Source organism: Mesocricetus auratus, unplaced genomic scaffold, assembly GCF_017639785.1.
Source record: "Mesocricetus auratus isolate SY011 unplaced genomic scaffold, BCM_Maur_2.0 Super-Scaffold_100019, whole genome shotgun sequence".
NCBI lineage: Eukaryota > Metazoa > Chordata > Mammalia > Rodentia > Cricetidae > Mesocricetus > Mesocricetus auratus.
In genome coordinates, this window is record NW_024429200.1 from 18,120,121 (window position 1) to 18,138,993 (window position 18,873).

At 36.7% G+C, this 18,873-nt stretch overlaps 1 protein-coding gene across 4 annotated transcripts in view; it reads right to left on the reverse strand.

The window, feature by feature from the left end:
- Ptprz1 (protein tyrosine phosphatase receptor type Z1) overlaps positions 1-18,873 on the reverse strand; it is a 171,343-nt gene that overhangs the window by 47,805 nt on the left and 104,665 nt on the right. For all 4 annotated transcript variants that reach the window (XM_040728493.1, XM_040728492.1, XM_040728495.1 and 1 more), the window contains exons 9-11: positions 9,899-10,083; positions 8,761-8,887; positions 2,438-2,484 (exon numbers count right to left, since the gene is read on the reverse strand). In XM_040728493.1, coding sequence (XP_040584427.1) covers positions 2,438-2,484; positions 8,761-8,887; positions 9,899-10,083 — 359 coding nt within the window. The remainder of the gene's footprint in view (positions 1-2,437; positions 2,485-8,760; positions 8,888-9,898; positions 10,084-18,873) is intronic.

Below are 18,873 nucleotides of genomic sequence, written 5' to 3' on the forward strand. Positions count from 1 at the left end.
TCTTTCTTGTAAGTTCTTGCAGAATTGTAATTTCTCTTCTCTCTCTTCTGTGTCACCACACCTGTTTTCTCAGCTTTTTTAAAGCTTTAAAACTCTGACCATGTGGAAATGTTTACTATAGCGATGCTTTTCTACCTGGAGAGGACCTACTTTTCATTTCAATACTTAGGACTTAAACACTGTCATGCATACAACCCACACACTTCTCAGTCTGTCTAATTCACTCCTGTATGGAGATTAGAAGGCACTAGAAATTAAACAGTGGGAGGATTGAGCACTGTTTTCAACTTATCTCAGAGTCACACTGTAGAAAAAACACATTATTAAATATATCTGTTCTGACCTGACCATATACTTACATATTTAATTTCAATAGGATGAAATATACTGATTTGTAAAACTAAACTGAATAATGACAGTACCCAGACCTATTGTTTCAAGTCCCACATATGTGGTGGCAACTGACTTCTTTTCCCACAGCAGTGCAAACTGTGTGATGTTTTATATTATAAAATGGGATTACTGCTTCCCTGGACGCTATTGAGACGGGGAATCCCACAAATACTGTAGTTCTTCATAAATCCTTTGGTTCTCTTCCAGGTCATAAACCTTCCTGATAAGGAAATGATTATTTTTTTTAAAGTACTGAGCCTTCTCACATATCTTCTTTCTCTTTGAGATATGCATTCTCTCCCTTTATGCCCTGATTCTCGCTGTTTTCCATTCTGTTGTACTAGGAAGTGGGAAGCAGGACAGGGAGAATATTGTCAGGGAGCTTTGTCACCTATCTTTTCATCAGAGGATGACCCTATCCTTCTATAGAGGCCACAGCATCTGCTGGGAGACAGTCTCTATAATTTCTTCCCTCCGTTTGGGTGCAGGTACAGCAAACAGTTTCTGATAGCTGTAGGCCACGTGTACAAAGCCACCTCTTGACATCCATTGACTTTTTCATACACCTTTGAATAGGGATTTTATTAGATCAACCTCAATGAGTACACTACACTGTGATATCTGTTTCTTGTTGGAACTTCGACAGATATGCTGGGTTAGTTTTCCTCTTCCTGTTGACGATTCTTCATAACATGATGGACTGTGGAGATGTAATTTGCAAACATTGCAGCTTACTTCTCTAATGAGAAGAACTGCTTGTTTGTAATACATGCAGCTGACGAGACTAAAATAACATGCCATATAAAATCTCCCTCTCTCTAATCTTACACTGCTCACATTTATAGCCTATTCACACAACTACATGCTATAATAAACACAACACTGTAGCTTTATACATAAATTTGCTAGTAATTAACATTGGAAAATTTCAAACAACTTTTGTAAGCTTCTCCTGGGGCCTCTTTAGTGTCAATATTTAATTAATAATAAAAATAAACAGGGAATTGTAATCATGGCAATTATAATGAAAAGTAATTGCATACTGCATTTCATAAGAGATGGAACACAAACAGTATCATTTGCTAATTACTAGAACAAAGACTCGCTTCAGTTTATCAGATAAAAAGAGTTAATTTGGCAGCATAGCAAAAAAAGTGTTTTTCCTTCTTTTGACTTGATTCTGTTAATAATTCTAGGCATTATTTGTACAAATATGAAAATGAATACATGGATACACACAAAAAGCTATCCCCAGATTAATTTTGTGCACTCTTTTATAAAGTAGAATAAATATTTGGGTAAATTAATCCAGTGTAAGAAAGGTCAATGATAGATACATAAATCATTGAGGTAATTCTTTCTGTAAAAAGATAGCCTGGTTTCAATTCATTACTAGGTAATGGCATTATCATTTTTGCCTGCTCCTACACAATTTGTACATATGCACATGTTTATATCATGCAGAATACCTGGTTTGAAAATATAGTTCCAGTTATGATGAACAATACATTTGTGGTCAGGTTGAAATACACATTCACCTCTCATGTCAAATTGTTTTCTCTCATGTCAAAAAGTAAGATAATATTAAAATTTGTTGTTATTCTCAAATGATTTTTATTCAGAGGATATGTGCTAGAAACATATACTTTTTATATGAATAGGGCAAATACAAAAATACTCTATTAATAACTTGGTTCTTATTTATTATGAGTCTGTCATTGGTTATTTATAAACTGTAGCAATTTTAAAAACTATGGAAATATTATTAGAAAAAATAGGATGCTACAAAGTTCCAATATAGCCGTAGCCTATAGTTACAATTATTTGTAAGGTTGATTAGTTTTTTTATTATAACCATTTTGGGGTGTTATACTAATCAAAACCTCTTACAGGTTTGTCATAAATCACATATCCTGAGTGTGTGACATTAGCACATAGTAATTACTCCAGCAGTGAATCACACAACAGTATTTAAAATCCAAGTAATAATTCTAGATAGGCCTTTAAACTTTAAAACATTTGAATATAAAAATGGGTAGGATACCTTGATGATTTCTTCAGATCCAATTAATTCAGGAAACAGGTCAAGTTCTACAAAGTTAAAAACAGTATTATTAACAGATTTAATTTAACTCTTGCAGCCTTATAGGCTTATCTTTAGGTGGAAAGAGAGGAAGTTAAAAGAAAAGTGAAAAATCACTAGCTTTGAAAATAACTCAAGAAAAACAACAACAACAACAACAACAAAAACACCTGCCAAATTTTAGTTTTCAACTATCGACCAATCCATGATGCAGCACTAAAACTGACGAGTGACATTTACATTGATTGCTGTCTTCCACTGGAACTGTCTTCCCCAAGCCCAGCCCAACTCTGTCCAGAGCTGAGACGGAAAGAAAGGACACGGCAATGATAAAACTAAATGTAAAAGCAAGCCCCGTTTCTCATCAGCGCATCTTTGGAGCTGGCAGGAGAGCTGAGGGTGGCAGGGACTTTCCAGAGACTCGGGCAGGATTCATTTTATGACTCAGCTAACTTCCTGAAGTTCTTACGACTAAGACCCAAGCAATTCCTTCTCACTCTTTCTATGGGCGCTTGTACTTATTAGAATGCAGGTAGGTAAGGGGGAGAGCGTTATCAGCAAGCTTCAGCACAGGCTGGCACCATGAAGTGTTGGACAGGGGGATTCCTATGCGTGTTCTCCTGGGAAATTCAGCTAATACCATTTACGCCATTGTAGAGAATCGGTAACCAGAATCATTCAAGTCTGCTTTGTATTTTCCCAACCAATTACAGCCAACACATTTTCACTATTGCTTAAGAACACCTATTAGCAAGTGTTAGAATAGGCTAAGAGCCCAGTGATGTAGCTCAGTGGTTGAGTGCTTGCCTGGAAAAGATTAAGACCTGGTTCTTGGTGTGCAGAAAATAATCCAGCACACAGAGGGATTACTGGGAGTTGATGGATATTTCTCAGTCTTCGGCCAAGTGTTGGGTTTATGAGGAAGAGGATAAACACAGCAGCAGTGAGAGCTCAGGGACAATGTTTCAATGATGTTTTTATTATATACAGGCCTTTATGAAAGGCTTTCACTCCATCAGCAGTTTGAGTTCTGCTCTGTCTTTAAGTCTTTACACGGTAAATGCATATTCTAAAGAAATTCTGTGGCATAGCTCAACTGATAAGAAATAGTCATCATATTTTGACTTTCCCTTCAATATAGACTGTCATAAGTCCATTTCTATCATCAGAAACTCACTAGGTATTAATAGTTATAAAAGCAAAAACAGTTGGGTACATGAATTCTATTTAGAAGAGAAATCACATAATGTCTATAAATATACCCAATTCCTATGATTTAAAGTTAATACTCTTAAAAGCTTAGCTATTTCAGAGTTACTTAACCTTACTAATTTTCTGTGCTATCAAAGTGAAAATTCTCATTTGAAATAATCCCAGACTTACATTTAGTTTTCACTTTTCCCTTGTAAAAATTGACTATGAATGATGTGGGGATTGAGTGGAGGGCTGGGGGGCTGGTGGAGGGACAAGGGAGGAGGGGTGGAGAGGGTGCTGTTAGCTGTTTTGCCTGTTAGCAAAGTTATTTAATTGTTTTAAGGTAAGCCAAGTTTCACGGTGCAGAATGAAAATGAAATGTAGACTCCAATTGCTTCAAGTTGTAACTTAAAACATAAGTATATCATAACATTAGTAGCATGGCATGATGCAAAAGGAGTAACGAGAGACCAGTGATATAAACAAGACATCTGGACACAAACTGCCAAGCACACAGCAGGTGGATAGTAGAATGTGCGGATTTATTTTGTCATGCATCGAAATTTAACACATATAGTTTTCAAAATCCTAACATCAAATGTTCATGTGTCTTCTATATTGTATAATCTTTATCAGAGAAGAGAATTAAACATGCTCATGTTAGTTACAATGAAATTAATATATTTATGAATTATTCATTTGTAAACACAATTTCCCAAAATGTCTCTTAAAAGAGTATTTCTTCTCAACACTTAAGAAGGCATCCTTGAGATTTTAAAATTATTTTCTAAACGTGACTTTAGGAATGTATTTTAAAACATTGCTCGAGATAATACTTAATGGACATTAGTTTATATTAATAGTGTTGTATATAGTGACAAGTAAAATTGGGATGCACAAACAATAAATTGTAAAACTATCAGTTTAAATATACAATTTAATCAAATTAGAAAGATAAAGAACCAATTTAGAAGACTGAATTGTCCTCAGAGTGAATGCTTGAGGTCTATGAAAACATGAGGGCAATTATAAATTGCCTTCTTCATTTCATGTGAACCCAATCAATAGTCTATATAGCATTTAGAAAACAGCTTATTTTAAATAACAGCAAATTAATTCAATTGTCTGTATTACAACATCACCAAGGAAAAGGAGCAGAATGGTAAACAAGATGAAATGGCACTGATCAGAGCTATAAAATACTCGCCAACCTAACACGTTCCAATATTAGCCACAAGAATGACAACGGGGGGGGGGGGAGGGCACGGGAGGAAGGGAGGGAATGGGAGAGGGACCTGGAACTGACTTGTGAAGCAACCTTGTTTCTTATCTAAATTTAAACTGGAAAATAAAATTAAAAAAATTAAAAAAAAACAAAAGAATGACAAGATTCACTAATGAGAAAGTGACCTGTTTTGCCACACAATAAGGTGGCATCATGGTCCAGAGTGTGCCATGTTTACCATAGAAACAATATTTAAGCTAGTGTGAAATGTAAGTGGGAAAGTTTAGGAGAATTAATATTTATTCATAATTAATAAGAAAACTCTGAGCTTGGAATAAACTTGTTCTTGATGAAGAAACTCTTTGATGAGTATAGTTAGGGGATAGTCTACTCATTATGTTCATTATCTTCGGTTCTTATGTTTACCCAGTCAAATATCACCCTACTAAAACACCATTACTATACAAATCACTTTTGGGGTTTAAGACATCCATGGAGATTAAATGGTAGGTCCAACCTAGCGTCCCGTCATAGAAATGTTCAACAGTGCCCCGATCCTTTGAATAAATAGAAATTAAGTTGTAATATTTATTATTTTTTACAGTGAGAAAATACTACAAAGATTAGCAACTTGATAAGATAGACTCACTCTAAAAACAAAGCACCCAGAGATAAGTTATACAGAACACACCCATTTGATCATTCTCATATGCAACAAGCATCGCAAAATGAAAAAAAGAACAAAAATTTTCAAAAAGTTGAAAAATGTGGCATAATAACAAGTATAGAACAAGATACAGTAAGCAGCTCATTTCTTATAAATGCCTTGGAATCTGTTTTATGTACAGAGATGAGGGTGATATATATATTTAAGTGAATGTGCCCCAAGTAATTCATTCATACTAAAATGCATCAATTATATAATACATCTTGATCTATTTATATGTGCTTAGCTAACCTGGACAATGTTGTCTTGTTACTGATGTTGCTTTCTGGATAGATACATGTGGAAAACTTTAGAGAAAGCTGTTGTTTCCTGGAATATCATGACACAGAATATAGCCATGATCATTTCCTGAAAGTTGCACCTTTTTCCTTTTAAAAACAACCCAGTTTTCAAAACTAGACAGACAACTGACCTGGGCTCCTGGGAGATCTTGGACTCTGAGCTGACAGCTAGGGAGCCTGCATGGGTCTGACCTAGGCCCTCTGCATGTGTGTGACAGTTGTGTAGCTTGTGACACTTGTGGAACTCCTAGCAGTGGGATCAGGGCCTGTCCCAGGAGCTTGAGCTGGCTTTTTGGAACCTATTCCCTGCGCTGGGTTGCCTAACCCAGCCTTGATGCAGGGAGAGGAGCTTGGTCCTGCCTCAACTTGATATGCCATGTTTTTTTGATGCCCATGGGAGGCCTGCCCTTTTCTCAACAGAGACAGAGGAGGAGTGGGTGAAGGGAGGCAGAGGAGAGGTTGGGGCGGGGATGGGAGGAGAGGAGGAAGGAGGGACAACTTTGGTCAGGTCAGGTTGTAAAATAAAATTTAATTAATGAAATAAAAAAAACAACAACCCAACTTAAAAAAAACTAAATAAAGGCAGTAAAAAAAAAAGTCATGTAGAGGCCCTGAGGTATAACATTTAAAAATGAGCATGTCATTATATGAGCAAGTCATCAACTATCAATGGGCAAGATTTTCTAATATTTGGTTGGGAAACAAATGCATTCTGATATTTAAAAGTCATACATTCCCTACAGTTAAAAGTCAACTTGTTAGAACAATCATACAAGGTGATGAAACATGCTGGTTATGTGAGCTCACATTGGCATATACTCCTACTATAGCCTTTAGACAATGAAAGCAAGGTGTTTTCTTCTCTGTACGTAAAACATAGTTATGCTATAACTATTCATTTGACACGAAAAACTTGTAAACACTGTAATAAGTAGAATTATGATAGCGATGACCAAAGAATATATGCACACGCACACACACTTCAACTTTAACACTTGAAAACTGCTTTTAGTGTTGAAAGGAAAGCTATGAAAATATGGAGATTGTCAAATTACACCTATATCTTGATTAGTTTATTGCATATGTTTGAGATCAAAAGATTTTTCCTTAATGTTAGAAATGATGCATGCAGATAAACACAACTAGAAGCATTTCTGTTTCTGAGAAAATAAGATCAGTATATTAAGGAAATGAAAAACATGCCTCAATCAAATTATGAAAAGTGAAAAAAATATTTAAAGTAAACTTTGAGATGCATTGTATAGATGTTTCAAGATACCTGGCATGATTCTAGGGTAGAATATACTTACTACATGCTTTGGGTGCTGAAAAGGAAATAAATATACAAATGAAACCAAGTCTTAAGTAAATCTAAAATAAGCCTCAAATTCACTTGTCAATTTCTATTTGATGATTTTTGCAAGCATGACTGGATCTTGTTTTTCTTATTGTATAAGTGTAAAATGTTGGCATTAATAAATGTACAGATTACTTTGTATTAGAAAAAAGATTTTTTTCCTGCCCTGTAACAGAAAAGGAAATTCTCTTTTGTTCAAAGGATATAAAGTCAGTTTTATTTTTATGTTTTAGAGAAAACTCCACACTGATTTCCACAGTGGCTGTACCAGTTTTCAGTCCCACCAACAGTGAATAAGAGTTCTCTAGTGGTTTGAAAAAAAATGAACCCCCATAGGGAGTGGCACTATTAGGAGGTGTGGCCTTGTTGGAGGAAGAGTGTCACTGTGGGGTAGGGTTTGGAGGTCACATTTTTCTCAAGTTGTGCTGAGTGTGACGCTCTGTGCTCAGTTGCTTCTGCTGCCTATGGATTAAAATGTAGACCTCTCAGCTCTTTCTCCAGCACCATGTCTACCCGCATGCTACCATGAAGATAATGGACTAAACCAACTAAATTTTTTCCTTTATAGGGTTTGCTGTGGTTATGGTGTCACTTCACAGAAATAGAAACTCTAAGACATGTTCTTTCGCTACATTGTCACCAGCATTGATAAAAATCTCAAAGTGATTTTAATTTGCATTTCCCTGATGGCTAAAGATGTTGAAAAGTTATTAAAATATTTATTGGCTATTTGTGTTTCCTCCCTCTCTCCCTCCTTCCCTTCCTCCCTCCCTCCCTTCCTTCCTCCCTCCCTCCCTCCCTTCCTCCTTCCCTTCCTCCTTTCCTTCCATCCTTTCTTCCTTCGAGCCATTTTTTTAGTTCACTGTCCTATGCAACACTTTCATATTTACTGTGGCACTATTCATGATAGCAGCAAATGTGACCAGCCCAGAAGTCCATCAACAGATGAATGAATGAAAAAAATGTGGTATATACCACACAATAGAACTGCAGTCAGTCATTAAAAAAAAATCACGACATTGGAGGAAAAATGGTGAAAAACATTGGTGAAGCTGAAAAGCACTGCATTAAGCTAAGTAACCCAGACCCTGAAAGACAAATACTATATTTTTCTGTTTATATGTAATTCTGGGTTTTGTTTTTCATATATGCGTAGGGGTGGGTGGGTATTGGTCATCAAACTAGAGAGGAGTCCATGAGAGAGGGAAAAGGAGGTCTTAAGTGGTAGGGGTAATAGACCATACATGGCATGAAAGCAGAAGGGCGGCTTCTTGGTTAGGGAAAGGAACAGGGGGCGGGGAGGGAAGAGAGGAGGAGAGCATCAACACAAACATGTAGGTATGAAAAGGCTGTAATGAAACCCATTGCTTTGAATGCTAATAAAAATAAACTTTAAAAACTACCCAATGAACAACCAAGTCAGAAGAAAGCACATGTGTGCCCAGCAATCAAAACAGCCTCATTTACTCAGAAAATAGAGGGACATCTCAGGACACTCACCAGTGTCCTCAGAAGGCATGTCGACTATCAGCTGGTCACTGTATTTTCCATATAAGCCATTAGTGCATATGGCCACTATTTGAAGAACGTAACTCATATTAGGTAGTAAGTTATTGAGAATAGCACCCTAGAAGAAAGATGTTGCAAGTTATAAAAAGTATTCTTCTCAGAAAACATTAACAGTGAAAAATTAACAACTCTCTTTATCCTGATTGTGTGTGCCTGCGTGAAAACGCACGTGTGTGTGCACACGCATGTGTCTATGTAGCTCACAAAGCAGTGTTATCTTCTTTATAAACTATGAGAGGAAATATTTGCTCACAGATTCCTCATCTTCACTCTATATTCTAGACAAATGAATTTAAGAGTAGTTAAAAATTTTATCAGTTGTGTCTATATGCTATCAAATATACTTATAATGGAAGTTTCATTTAAGTAGGTTCCCTGGACCTGCAGTCTTGCTGCCTGAACATAGAGCCCAGGGACTTTTCTGATGCAGTGGTGTCTTCCTGAACCTCTCTCTAGATGAGGGACTGCCAACCTTCTGCCATCGGGCCAACCCTTTCCTATGAAATCAAAGTCTAGTATTAAGATATTGTGTCACAGAAGGAATCTGAGCTGTACTTTCTGCAATTGATGTAACTCACGTGCATAGCTAAGAGGGTCTTTTATATTATTCTATCCCCAATGTTCTGAGCTAGTCACCACTTTACATTTGTCACCAAGAAATCTCATCCAAAGCACTGGACTTTTAAGTCCCCTACATTGCTTTTCCTGCGATTAAGTAGAAAATACACAACACGTACAGGGTGAGATTCTCAAGTTGATTGTGGTATTTTAATTGGAGCACTTAATTGTTCTGTGTGTTACTTTATTTATAGAGGAGGGGTATACTAATAATGTCCAGTGCTTAAGTTTTCCATATGTATCCACCTCTTATAATGTTGTTGACAGTGACATAATCTTCTTGTATTTAATTCCAACTACTGACATAATTTATTATGCTTTATATTCCCTGGGAACACCTTCACTCAAAATCTACAGTGACCAAAGGTGAAAATACATAATTATGTAAATTCTTACCTTGGAAGTCAAACTACAATGTTATCAGACAGAAAGTAATTCATCTTATAGTTACCAAGTCCTGATAGCCATCTGTTAAAAACTCATGCTTGGTTTGGTCATTTCCCTCCAGTGGCTGGTACAGAACTGCAAACTTCTCAATCATGGTGTCATAAACAACTCGAGGTCTTTCCCACGTGACCAGCAGGCTGGTGTAGTTTTCAGGGTCAGCCTGCACATTTTCTGGTTCTGAACTGCACACTTCAGGAGAAAAAAGTTAAGTCATTGGCATTTACCCTTTTGGGGGTTTGGATTATATACATCATACTCTGAGATTTAAATTGTATTTTAGTTCAATATGAAGTAAAATATTATCTCTTTTTATCATGACACTTTTGACCATTTTTGTAACTAAAATAGGATGTGGTAGGCTCTTTTCAGTTCTAGAGGGTGGAAGTCCTGGTGTAGGCCTTTGACTATGATGCATCTTGATGGGAGTATGTGCATATCTCACTGTCTACAATGGTCCCTTCCTGTGTTCGTAAACATCACCAAGATTCAACATAGCTGTTATCTCCACAAGCCCAATCTATAATCAAAGACCCTACTTGAAAACATCATACTCTAATTATTTTCTGCCCTCTCAATTCCATTGAAATATAAGGACCATGGCTCCTTTCTTCTTTTCTCTTGCTGTTGCCTAGAACATGGCTTTGAGAGTATTTGACATGGACATTTATTTTTTAGAAACAATGAGCATAGATATCTTCAAGCTCATGGTGTCTGTATATACCTTGTTTGATACCTGATGAAATGTATTTAGCTCAGGACTAGAAAAATTCAATTATAAAATATAAAATAGACTTATAGCTGGACATTTTTGCTATTAGAGAAACCTTGAAATAATTCAAACTTTCCAACCCATGAAAGCTCTATCAAAACTAAAAAACATCAATTCAGTCTTTATGAGAACTGGCAATGAAATTCCACTTTGGCATCATTAACGGATTAAATAACAACTGCAGGGAATTAGGATATCTGAATCATATGAAAAAAATTGTGAAAAAAACTTCAAAAAATTCTTATGTGTCTGTGATAAGTTTTGCGTAACTTACACAGAAAAGGTTAGATGCCACAGACATTTGCGAAGCAGAAGAGAAAAATCTGTCAGGACAAAGGTAAGAAATTAACTTCCTGGACACTCTTTTCAAGGGACATCTACAACTACAAAGATGTTTCATGAAAGCATATGGGTGTCTTCAATGAACCAATGACGGTGGGTAAGATGCCTATAGGGATTCAGAAAATGTGCCAGCAGGTGATACAGAAGGTGATCCAAGGGTTTTTTTCTCTTTCCTTGTCTTTTTTCTTTCCTTTCTTTTTCTTTTTCCTCCCGCCTTTGTAGTTTGTAGTTCGTCTCATAAACACATGAGGGCACCCAAGACTAACAGTTCTGCACAAGTAAGCCTGACTACAGTATTGATTATTCCCCGCCCCCCCCCACAGGAAGACCTGCTGTTTATCTGGTTAAACAAAAATAAAATAAGCTTCATAGGAACTATTTTAAAGTCCAAAGAGACACCGGCTTTGTTTTCAGGCTGCAGTAGCTGCTATGTCTCCTTGCTACTTTTCTCCAGCCTTCCCTGTGGAGCACAGAGATACATTCAGAAGCCTGTCAGCTCACAGGAGCTTTGGAATGCTTCTCCACTGGCTCTTCACCTGCTCATTGCCGGTCATGCCTGCAGCTGGCAATAGTAACATTTAAGGTTTTAAAGGTAAAAGTCCAAAATGCAAGGAAAGGGACTTGCCCCACTCCCCCCCAAAAAAATTAAAAAAACAAACAAACAAACAAACAAGCAAACAACTTTTGCTTTGAGGTTTGGGAGAAATTCCCTTAGTCACCCACTGCCTTGATGAGCTCTGAAATGCCACAGCAATTCTAAAAGCGGCAGAGGCAGCTGGAATCCCAGGTGGGCTAGCAGTGAGGGCTCTGCTTCCAGGGGAAGAATGCTGGCAGTGTGTTCCTTCAATCAGCTTGTTGTGAGACTAGCAGAGACTTAACCTAGTCAACTAACACCGGGTAACAAGCCTTAGTAAATTCCATCCAGATTGCAGTATGGATTAGTAGCAATTTGATTATTAGCAACTCTGTGGTTGTAACAGTACATTAGCTATCCACAAAATATTAACCAACGTGTGCTTTGAATAAATATGTGGATAAATTTACATGAGTTAGAGATAAGATTTTATTCCTTCCTTTTTTTCCCGCAAACTAGTGATGTTACATTTTGTTTAGGGAGGGCTTACAGTGAGGTGTTCCTTTAAGAGTAAGAGGAAAATTCTTTCATTGAAAAGAGTGTGAATTCAAACTAAAAATATGTTTCCAAGTTGTGTTTAGATTACACCATAGACTGCTCCCTGTGATTCTTCTATGATTTTCCACCAGATGGCACAAGACCATCAAACATTCTCAAAATGAGAGCTGCTCATAAACTATCACTGGAGAATCTTCTCAAAATGAGAGCTGCTCATAAACTATCACTGGAAAACAGAGACTGCTTCCTTCTTCCTTCTCAAGGAGTGTACCTGCAGTAGGTCGATTTCTGAAAGGATAATTAGTAGATTTTCTCCTTCTAAAATAAATCCCTCTTTTTGGAAAAGGGGAAAGCTTCCAAGTGAATTATGTTCTTTAAGATACACTCTTCAAAATGTATTAATTTAATGCACCCACACAAAACAAAACCCTAGAGAAAAGTAGAAAATATTAGTTGAGATATGCCCAAAGCATTCTTGCCTAGTTTCCCAGGCTTGTCTGCATTTGTACGATCTCACTAGTGGCAAACAGGAGATGCTTCAAATGGCAACTATCTGTGTTAGCTTAAAGTGAGACTTTTCAAAGAAAGTTATATTTCTTTGGTAGCAGGTTCTCATTTCTTATCTGCCTTACTTATACGTCTATATGATTCTATTAGTTGTTTTAGTAGTTTGGGCTTATGTAGTTCCCCACTATTTCTTCATTCTCCTTTCTCAACTCTTTGCAGATCCTCATATTCCTAACCACCCAATTTCATGTTTTCTCTTTCTGAAAACTGTAGAGTCCAGTTTGTGTTGGCTGACTACTCCTGAGCAAGGAACCTGCCTTGGAGTGTCAATGATATGCTCAATGTCACTTCGTTGAAGAACCTGACTTTCTTTATCATAACAGCTATCTGTTAGCAATAGCTCCTTGGTCAGAGATGGGGCTTCATGCCTGTTCCCACTCCTTTATACTGGGAGTTTTGTCTGGCTTGAGCTTGTGTGGGTCTTGTGTTCACTGTCACAGTCTCCATGGATTCCAAATTGCATCTGCTCTGATGTAGCTGGAAGACATTGTTTCCTTAAAGTTATGTACCACCTCCCCTTCTGTATAGATCTTTGAGCCTTGAGGGGAAGAGAAATCCTGTTGAAGGATGAGCATCCCAAATTCTATTGTGCTTTACATGCTGATCACTTGTAGGTTTTTGTGTTAACTACCGTATACTTCAAGAAAATGTTTCTGCAATGCAGGTTGAGTCATTCACCAGTCTACGTATATGATGACATGTCATTAGGAGTCATTTTATTGCTGTTTTCATTCAGCATAATAATAATAGTAGGCTTTCCCCCAGAGCCAATGACCTATCTAGCCTCCAGTTTTTGGTCTCATTGACAGTGTAGGATCTCATGCAGTGGGCCTTAAATCCAAATTTTAAAAGTGGTTGGTAACTCACATAACATTTGTGTCAAAATTATATCAGCAGGCATATCTTGTAGGTTTGTCATTATAGCTCTTGGGGTTCATAGCTGGGGAGATTGATGATTATTTTTCTCTTTGGGTAGTATGAATAGTAACCTTGAAGCACAATGAATGCAAGCCAGAAGGAATGAAGCTTCAAGTAGAGTCCCTGCTAGATTTCTCTACGTTCTGTGACATAAGCACATGGTTATCTTCAGCAATAGGATCTCACTGTCAAAATTCCGGAGGGTAATCAATAGCAATAGCAACTGGCCATAGTATTTGGGATTCCTATCAGACCTCATTAATGAACAACTAAAAAAGTTGTAACTCTTTCTAATTCTTGGGGCTTTTATTTGGTTGTCTACAATGTCAAATTGGGATATTATCATACTCATAATATGGTAACTCCATTTATTCCCCTTTTAAATATGCATATATTTTAGCAAGCTTCTATAGTAGTAGATTTCCATATGGCTATTTAAAAGAAATCTTCCCTTCCCTAGAAGATTGTCCCCCATGCTTTATTTGTTATCTCACCTCTGTGGATATTCTAAGTGAAAAGCATATATCTTTATTTTAATTAGAACACTGTTTTTAAAAATAGCTAAGTTTTGTTCTTTAATTTTTGAAACATAGGACTTGAGGGAATAAAATATGTACTTTAGAATGTGTTCAAGAGAAAAGTCTAACTTACATCTATACACTGTGATCTTGCCAAAGCACTGACTAACAATTGAGTAACAATCTATCTGGTTCCATAAATAAATTTGGTATTTTGACATAAAATTAGGCAATGACCGTGGAGTAGATAATTAACATGATCTAATATTGTTTCCTTAATACTTTTCTATTGACATTAGGTACTATTTTTATTTTAGATTACATGAACATGTAGTGTATGTCTCTGTGTAGAGTTGTGTACACTGAGTAAAAGCATGGGTGAAGTCTCAGAAAGAGTGTTGATTCCCTGGAACTGGAATTATATATAGGAGCTGTGAGCAGATGTGCATCGTTGCTGGGAACTGAACCTAGGACTTTGCAAGCCTATTAGGCACTCTTAGTAGTAGGTTCTCTTAATTGTTGAGCCATTTTTCCAGCCTCTGAAATTACTATAATTATTGTATTAGAAATATATAAACTATACTAAGCCAACTATCTGGATTAAAAATCAAGAAGTCTTCTCCAGGTCAGTATGCAGTTCATTGCCTTATACTACATAGTTCAGATACATTATGCTACAAAGGTTCTCCCAACATGCTCTATTTCTAGAAAAGCACACTATATTGTATATCTTTAAATGTGTACATTATATTTTTTAGAGTACTAGCTAACACTTGAAGTAGCTCAATGAAGTAATTATATAACAATGTATTTTAAATGCATACCATGCTAATTTTGCATAGCTATACTTCTTCACCGTTATTGCTTGTTTTCTCATGCATGTGACACGTGACAACAATAGCAATCACTGAGTCTGCAGCCCACTCATCTAAGGCACTGCAGTACATTGCAAAATTTAGCTTTTTTGAGTCCCACAGCAGCTCTCTGAGGGGACCACTTTAATTCTTCTCATTCTTTTATAAGCTAAGACATGGTGGTTTATACATCAACAACTTGACATTTTTTATATAACAAAGCACGGGTGCTGGGTTTGGAAGTAAATGCTGTCTGGTCTTTGAAGCCCAAGCTCTTTTTCCTGCATGCTTCAACAGACCCTGCTCTCCAAAGGGAGAAACTTACTAGGATGTTAACAGCACAGTATGATAGTGTCTGCTTGGAAGGTTGGAAATAAATATGAACTTTATCTATTTTATACTTTTGCATGTTTAAACTGTTGTACATGGTGCTTACTTAAAAGGCAACTTTTATTAAATACTTCCCGATCAGATGGTTCTATCAAATCCAATGATTCTTAGAATCTACAATGCCCACTTTATGATGCCCAAATGGTAGCCTTACATCAAAGCAGAAAAGCAGAACCTCGATGCTCTGGTGAAGTGAATACCGAGGCTGTTGTGAGTGTAAAAATGAATGTGGTCTGGGCTTTAATCTCAGAGTATACTTAGAAACAAGGAGTCACAACTTTTGAGCATGACTTGCTACAGATGTTGAAAATATATATTCCCTGTGTTGTAGTTATTCAGAGCAAGATTATGACAATTTTCTCATACATTTTACTTCTTTTTTAGTCGAAATGAAGATGTTAGATATTTATAAAGGTAAAAATTATAAATATACCTCGAATGTCCAAGAGTGAGGAAAATGTTTAATAAAATTTCACTAAGTAGTGGAATACTATATAACAGTTAAACACTTTATTAAAGATTCACTTACTGTCTCTATGCAAAATACCTTCTATTATGAGATATAACAATATTTTAATTGGGGTGGAAAGTCTGAAAGGATATTCAACAGAGTTCTCAGTGGTCATCTTTGGGTGGTGGCATTATCAAAAATTTTTAGTGTCTTCTGTGAGCTTAGTCATATTTTCTTCTTTTGTTTGTTTTTTATGTTTTTTTTTTAGACAGGGTTTATCTGTGTATCTCTGGCTGTCTTGGAACTCACTCAGTAGACCAGGCTGGCCTCAAACTCAAAGAGATCTGCCTGCCTCTGTCTCCTGAGTGCTAGAATTAAAGGCATGTGCCACCACTGCCAGGCTCATATTTTCTACTTTAACAATAGTACCAATGTAGCACTTTATTTTTAGACTAAATTTAACAAAAATTGAAACCTGAATTCTACTTTCAGTTGTCAAATTAAGTTCCATAAAGAAAGGAGATAATACTTTATTTTCAAAAGAACCATCACAGGGATATGCAAAACAAATTAAATAAACACTAATTAATGCTTCCTGGAATGCTAACAGTCTTGATAGAAAAACAATTGTTCCAGCTCATAATCAAATGTTCTAATTCTAAACATAAGTCCCCTGTCTCAACTGCAAACAAAGAACAAGTAACGCAGTTTTTTATTGTAAGTTCAGCAAACGCAAAATATTATGCGGTGGGAATCTGAAAGATTACTATGTAATTATCTTTATATGTTAAATATAGAGCATTGTCAAATATAATAATAGTTTTACCTGAACAGTGAGAGTTCAAATAAGAAAAGCAAATTAGTTTACTATATCTTTTTCTCAGTCACTGAGGAAATGACTTCTTAATTTTATTATGACACAGATACTTTTTAAAAACTACAATCTATTTTTTTAAGTTGTCTTTAATCGAGAACCTACACTGTATGCCATACAATGTTTTGAAGACTTTGAGCATTTAAAAATTTTTTTCAAAGAACATTGCATAAAGAAGAACTTGCCTTTGATTTGTCTGGCAATCTAAAGCTACTCATCCCTTCAGTGCCTGGAGCCAGCAACACATGTTCTCTGCAGCCCCAAAGGCTAAGGAACAAATGAACTCAATGTATTCTTTAACTCATTCTTGTGTTCCTCACTTGTCAAGAGATCAGAAGGTTGTTGTGCCTACTGGACAGGGACTGCCCTTTATTCCATACTACAGGTGACAGTGAGATGCTTAAGGTGGAAATCTACCAAGAAAGCGAGGCAGGTGCGTGGGTAGCTCTGAAGCAAGGCAATGAGAAACAGCATCACAGCAGGCAAAGGAACAGGATGGTTCAGCAGAGAGGGCTACACTTGGGGATGGAGGAATGGTGTGTCAAGTAAGACAGGTGAATATTGTTGATAATGTCTCATGTGAAATCTAAATAACATTTGACTGAACATTCACTGTATGGATGAAACTGTTAAAACTGACAGAACTGGAATTTGCTAATAGGCAGATTTCATTGCAACCTCAAAATCCCATGTTTTAAATATAAACGAAGCTTTTAAAATTAAATTCTATGGAACTAAAAAGAAAAGAAGGAGAAGAGGAAGAGGAAAAGGAGGAGAGGAGAAGGAAGAGAAGGAGGAGGGAAAAGAAGGAGGAGGAGGAGAAGGAGGAAGAGGAGGAGGAAATGTCACTCCTATGTCATCTTGGTAAGTAGGGTCAAGGTAATTCTTTCACTGAGAAGAACATGAGAACTACAATAGGATGAAGGAAGCAGTAGAGAGTCTGCCTGGGAGACAGGACAAAGGGAAGGTCAAATGACCAGAGGATCAGAACCTGGATCTCAAAGACACAGAACTACAGTAAAAGTTAGTATTGGCTCTCCAAGCACCTTTGCTTAACCAAAGGGAACCAATGTAAGACACTAACTCTGTCTGAGCAATTGCCTAACCTGTGTGCAGATAGCTGTGGGAAATGCCAAGTTGGCTGTCCTTGGGGAATCTTGGGAGAATTGCACCTATGAACAAATACACTGCCCAAAGAGCCCAGGGATGTACATTTTTATGGTAGAATTCATTCATTTAAAATTTGCATCTGTAGTTCCATCTGATTTAAATAGATAAATCTATTTCCAATAGTTCCCTTTCCTAATTAGTTCTGCTATTTGAATTATATTGGTACAAAGTTACAAATTTGTGGTAATTATTACTCAGAGAGACATATCGACGCTGCCACAGACTGTAGGATAGTGTGACAGTATACATGCACAGCTGAGAGGAGTAAGACTGATTCCATACATGCCATTTGAGACCTGCATTCCTCGATAGCCTCCTCACATACTTACTGTAACTTAGAACACTGAGTAATGGAGAGATTGTAGTGTCTCTGTTCGAACTTAGAATAAACAAAACACTCAAGTGTCAATACTTTCTCAGGTTTCATGTTTTATTAGGACATTAATTTTTAAAAATGTAAAAATTATGTTCCCTCCAAGCAGAAAGAGCTTTGGACAACTTTAAAGTTAGAGATACCTGGGTTCAAATCCTTACACCACCCCTTTCTAGCTGTTTAAAATTGGACAAATCATTCAGTGTCAGTTTCCCAAACTATAGACCATGGAAATATTGGCCAACATTATATCAGTCAAGGGAGTGTTATACAATAGTTGGTAGCTATTGCTGCTTATTGCCTTTACTACTAAGCAAAGCCTTTACCTTAATTATGAAAACTATGTTGTCCTATGCTAACTCAGAGCTACATGTGGGTCACACACTGAACAGTGCAGACTGGACCTATCAAGCATCAACATGCTTTTATTATATGGAAGTTTACTCTTTTGGATGTGCAGTAAATATTCAGTGAATTGAAGCTTTGGTTTTGTTCAGAAATACATAGAGATAAAAGATGTAGCTACTGCTACCTTGGGCTTAGACGGCAATGTGACAATCATGTGCACAGGCCATTGCTATACTCTGGTCATTACTAGGAAGCATCGACATGGGTACACTG